This window comes from Hipposideros armiger, unplaced genomic scaffold (assembly GCF_001890085.2).
Source record: "Hipposideros armiger isolate ML-2016 unplaced genomic scaffold, ASM189008v1 scaffold_1398, whole genome shotgun sequence".
NCBI lineage: Eukaryota > Metazoa > Chordata > Mammalia > Chiroptera > Hipposideridae > Hipposideros > Hipposideros armiger.
The window spans coordinates 197,501-202,788 of NW_017732748.1; the positions used below are offsets into that span (position 1 = coordinate 197,501).

The window sequence follows — 5,288 nt, forward strand, 5'->3', positions numbered from 1 at the left end:
GATCTCAAAAAGTTATTTAGAAGCACAGCAGAATATTTCACCATCCCCAGCTTCTCTGTTTAATCAGGGGCAGGAGGCCAGCAGTGGTATAAAGATCAACAAAATTTGCAGGAACTAAAAGAAACCTGCGTACTAATCTCATTCATCCAGCCCCTGCCCCCGGAACACCCAGGACTCACTCTTTATTCCATTCAAACAAAATGGGGGTGGGGTATGGGTGGGGGAGCAGAATCTGATGAAGAAAGAAAACAGTCAGCAACCAGCAACCCTAATGGTTTAATTTTACAGAATTCTACACAACACAGGTAAGGGGATCATTTGCAAGACATGAAAAAAATTTTCATTAAGATGATACTTTCCTCCCAATTATAAAATGATCAGTGTAGTCCCTAAAGACTGATTTCTAAACACAGCAAAACGAAAGTGGTCACAATCATTTCAATACAGTAGAGAAGCTACAAATACAACCTTGGAAATAAAGGCATAGGGGTTTTCTCAGTATCTCCCCAAGAGAAAAAACACTTTTCATTTTTGAACAACTCTTCTTGGGTTGGATGGACCACTAAGTCTCTTCTTCATTTATTTTCAAGTTTTACGGAGATCTCCCCAGATTTTTCTGGGGTCTGAATCAAAGCTGAAAAGTTTCGTGACTCGAATACGTTTAGCAATATCTAACTAAGAGCTTAAAGATGAACACAGTTATTAAGATGAAAAGCAGGAGTAGCTGGGCCAAAATAAGCCAGGAGTAAATAATAATAATAGTTCACATTTACTACTGACTCCCTGACAAACCTAAGCCATTTACATCCATTAAAATGTTTACAAGTCACAACCACCATATAAAGGAGGTATTTTTATTACTTATCCCCATTTTACAGATGAAAAACTGAGGCTCAGGGANCTGTAAAATGGCTAATTTTAATTTTATGTTTTGTGAATTTTATCTCAATAAAATTTTTTTTTAAGAATAAAAAAAAAACAGAAAACAAATCGCATGGTAAATGCTTTTATAAACAGCAGCCATATGGTGACCAAGGTTCTGGGCTTGGTGCTGCCACTTACTGGCCGTGAGGATGCTAAGTTGACTCTCTGGGCCTCAGTCTCCTCATCTGTAAAATGAAGGGCTGGATTAGATCAGAGTTCTCCGTCTGAACGGCCTGTTAGCAGTCACGTGGAATGCTGCTTCTAAATGCACAGGGTGAACCCACCACCCTCAGGTTCTGATGTGCCGAAGGCAGAATCCTGCCTACATCGCCGTGTTGAAGAAACACAGTTCAGGATTTCAGTCCGCTCCTTTTTGCAAACACCCTACTAAACACGGCCAGCAGCCCATGATTCTAGTGCATTCATCTATGACTAAGATACAGTTTGATTAAAGAAGACAACACACTAAACGAAGCGCATTTATTAGGATGATAAACTCCAAAGAATCACAAATGGTTCTCTTGCACACTTGGCAACTGCGGCAACTGCCCAGGAAAATGATACCTTAACCGAGTCCACCGGACTCTGCTTACACCACAAAAGGAGTTTTAAGGCAGTGTAATTTGAGGCTGCAAAAACCACATCTGTGACATAAACGTAACATTCAAAAATAACTCGGGCCCTCAAATGTCCCTGATACTAACAAATCTCTGAATTAGTCAAGCCGACAGCCATTGTCAGGGACAGACAGACAGTCTCAAAAGCAATGCAACATGACGCCGGTACAGAGGGGCCTCTCAGGGCCCTCCAGAACTTAGGCAGTCAACACAGATTGATGGCACTGACCTGAGGCCTCTACTCACACGTTTTGATTGCACATGAACATTTTCCACTGTCTTAGGAGAGCAAATGCACATTAGGTGAGAGAAATATAGGTCTCACTGTCTTGTACACGAACAGGACTACAGAAAACACAGGGCCAGACTCAGCTACATGGAGGTAACAACTTTTCCGGCAGGCCCTCCGCAGGCACTGAAATGAAGCTTAAAAATACGCCGGGGTTAGCTCCGTCTTGCCCTCTGCGGTCACCACCTGGATTAGGCTTCCTGAGCTTGGTCGGTTTTTCTCTGTGATCCAGTCGTGGAAGGTTCTAGAGCACAGGAGAAAAGCTTTACATTGTAAAAGCAAAAATATGGACACGCTTATATTCACATCAATGGTTGGAGGATGGAGGGGTACCGAGCAGCGGTGGGAAAGCCACAAAGGCATCAAGGACACATAGCCAGGTCCCCAGTGATTTCAGCACTTCACTCATTCTAACCACTGAGTGGCAGGATCTGGCGAGATTCTAACGTCCATTGTTCTGTTTTTCTGTGCTGTAGGAATCCTTTATAACTCAGTGATATGATTTTAAGTAATTAAAAAAGCCTTTAATTAGTTCATTCTAAGAGACAGACATGCGCGCAATACTTTATGCTTTGCTGTATCGCCTTCCCAGAAATTTAAAGGAGAAAAAATTCATTTTGTTTTAGCAAACATTTATGCAGCACCTATGGCTGTGCCAAGCATATATGGGAAAATATATGCATAAAAAACAGACTATTACAATAAAACACATTAAATGGTGGAATGGAGGCATCTAATAGCTATCTGGGTGGCGAGGGGCAACTAACACTGCTTGAAGGCGGCAAGGCCTCCTCTAAGAAGGTAGGAATAAAAGTCTTAAGAAATTCACAAGGTTGAACAAGTAGCCGGTAATTTTGAAAACATTTACTTTGGGTGTTGAGTGTGCCGTTCCCTTTAACCATCCCCCACTGGGACTGTGGACCGTCTTTAATTAGGAAGCACTGAGGGGTTCCTGGGATACTCCTTAGTGCCCGTCTGTAACCTTCGGGACCAGAGTTAATGTTTAACTGTCAAGTCAGTGGAGCTCCCACTCTGAGGATGGAACAAGCCAAGGGAAGATACACAGGCTCAAAAGACAAAGCGCTGTTACCACCCCCTAAACTACTGTATTATGTCCTGACCCCATCTCGGGGGGCCGGGCAGAGCAGGCGCGAAGTCTCCGAAGGAGACAAGTCACGCTTGGGTGTGTCGGGATGCACATGTTACTTATGCAAGCTATAAGCTGTCTTACTTCTCCTGCACCCCCATCAGCAGTCTGGAGTAGGTGAGAGCAAATGCCACCCTAACCATGGACAGCAAAGAAGGTGAAGTGCTCCCAGACATTTCGAAGCAAACTTTATGCCAACCTGTCATGTGAGTTTTCAAACACCACAAACAGAGGAACATGATTTCAGGGATAAAGAATGGTTGGCCCGCCCTCCCCCTGCAGGTCAGCACTGACTCAGACACGTGACCTCAGATGTTCCATGTAGAACCTAGATCCTAGATCAATGTCTCTCTCAGGTATTGCTGGGGAGTCTTGGACTTTTTAAAAAACGTAAATGCAAACACAATTCCAAGCCTGGTGTCCGGCACAACTTCAAATTTCTGTTTTGCACATCCAGCATTAAGCATGATACCTGCCACGGGAGGAAAGAACTGCCAACATAGTGGCTAAGACCACAGGCTCCGCAGCCACACTGCCTGGTTAGATCCTGGCTCCGCGGTGTGACCTGGGGCAAGGTTTTTGGGACCCCCCCCCCAAAAGAACATGGGCTTGTCCTCTAGCTCAAAAGAGGCGGAGAAAAGGGGCTGGAAGCTGCCTCGTCACTGACATTACGACTGTGATACTCACTCGACGAGGAACTCTAGGGGCGTCCAGGAGCTGAAGTCCGCTTCGGGCATGGCTTTCCTGTTCATCGGAGTATCCAGGGTAACCCTGTGGTGCAGAGACAGGCTTGTCATTTGTGCGTCCCCTTTATCACCACCGCTGCCCGGCCTCCTGGGCCAGGAAAAAGCACCACGAGCCTCTAGCACCAAGGGCAGCACAGCGGCATTTCCATGGAGAGATCACATGAAGATAATCAGAGAGCGGCCAGGAAGCCATGCACACTTACAGAGTTCACGGCCAGGCGTCATTCAGTGAGGTGCTTGGTGACTCACCGGTTAGGCAGACAGGAGCAAAATGAAAAGAGCTACATTTTGCCTTTTTAAAAGATACAGTCTTTATTGAAGTAAACTGCTTTACTGTTTACATCTTCATTCGCTCCCTAAAATGTGGCAGACTCATTTCTCAGGATTTTTTAAGTGTAATGAGAACATCCCTTTAAACATGGGGAAAAGACAGACTCCTACTGCATTTTGTGGCTGTTTTCGATGAAACCTTAGGGTTTTCGGCAAGAGAACACACAATTCAGATATGTACGACTATGCCTTTCCCAAGACCATGCAGGCCTTAGGAATTATTCAAAATATCTGTGGGGGCAGGTCACAGGATCACAGAAGCTCACCGACGAAACGGAGCCAGAGTGTCCAGTCCCCCAGCAGCGTCAATGTCTACTTTATAGGCATGTAGGCAAGAGACAAGCCCGACGGTGCCAGAATCCTTCCAGCAAGAAGGAACTCTCTGCCTCCAAAGCAGCTGCCTCAACTGCACCAGCTGCCTGGGGGCTTCTTCCTGATCACAAATAAGACTGTCTCCCACTGTGTCCCATAATCTCCCTCAGAGTGCCCCCCCCCACCACACACACACAAAGACTAAGTACAGTCTCTCCTCCACACTGACCTTATAATGACATGAAAGACAACAAATATTAAAATAGAATGTGTTGGCTATTTTTAATACGGAGGAAAGGAGGGACGGATAGAGGGAAGAAAATAAAACAAGAAAGAGGCAAGAAAGACCCGTCCCATCAGCCAGCCCACCACTCTGGCCAGCCCAGGATCATCGCACACCTGAAGAAAGCTCCTCAGGGCCTTTAGTGAATCTTAGGAGCCAAGGTGACGACACACATAGGCCCCTGGTGGAAAGCGACTCTAGGACACCTGTGAACTCTCAGCAGTGGGGCGGAGGAGGGCAGCCTCCCCAACCACTTACGGGAGCACGGCGATGGCCGCAGCCCGGGCCGGCATGCCGCTGTTCTTCCCAGCGAGGCTCTGGCAAAGCTGGTGGACGGCGCCCTTGGCCATGCCGTAGCCGATCATCCCTGGGAAATGGGGAGAAAACGGGTCAGTGACCACTGGCCGCCACCGGTGTGTCCCAAGGCAACCATGCCAGGGTCCAGGGGAGGCCGGGAAGAAGAGACAGGTGGGCACCTACGGAGAGACAGTGAAAGGGGCATAAACATTTCAAGCATGCCTAATACTTGCCTGGCACTTAACATTCATCGCAAAAACCATGAGGTGGACCCTATTTTTATTGCTGAGGAAGCCGAGGCTCAGATACAGTGAGTAACATGCCCAGACTCACACATCAAGGC

General features: G+C 46.6%; 1 protein-coding gene across 1 annotated transcript in view; it reads right to left on the minus strand.

The window, feature by feature from the left end:
* Positions 1-1,389: 1,389 nt before the first annotated feature.
* LOC109377429 (dihydropteridine reductase-like) overlaps positions 1,390-5,288 on the minus strand; it is a 17,340-nt gene continuing 13,441 nt past the window's right edge. Inside the window, exons 2-4 of the mRNA XM_019633767.1 lie at positions 4,907-5,124; positions 3,665-3,748; positions 1,390-2,074 (exon numbers count right to left, since the gene is read on the minus strand). Of these exons, the coding sequence (XP_019489312.1) occupies positions 1,969-2,074; positions 3,665-3,748; positions 4,907-5,124 (408 nt within the window). The 3' untranslated portion in view covers positions 1,390-1,968. The remainder of the gene's footprint in view (positions 2,075-3,664; positions 3,749-4,906; positions 5,125-5,288) is intronic.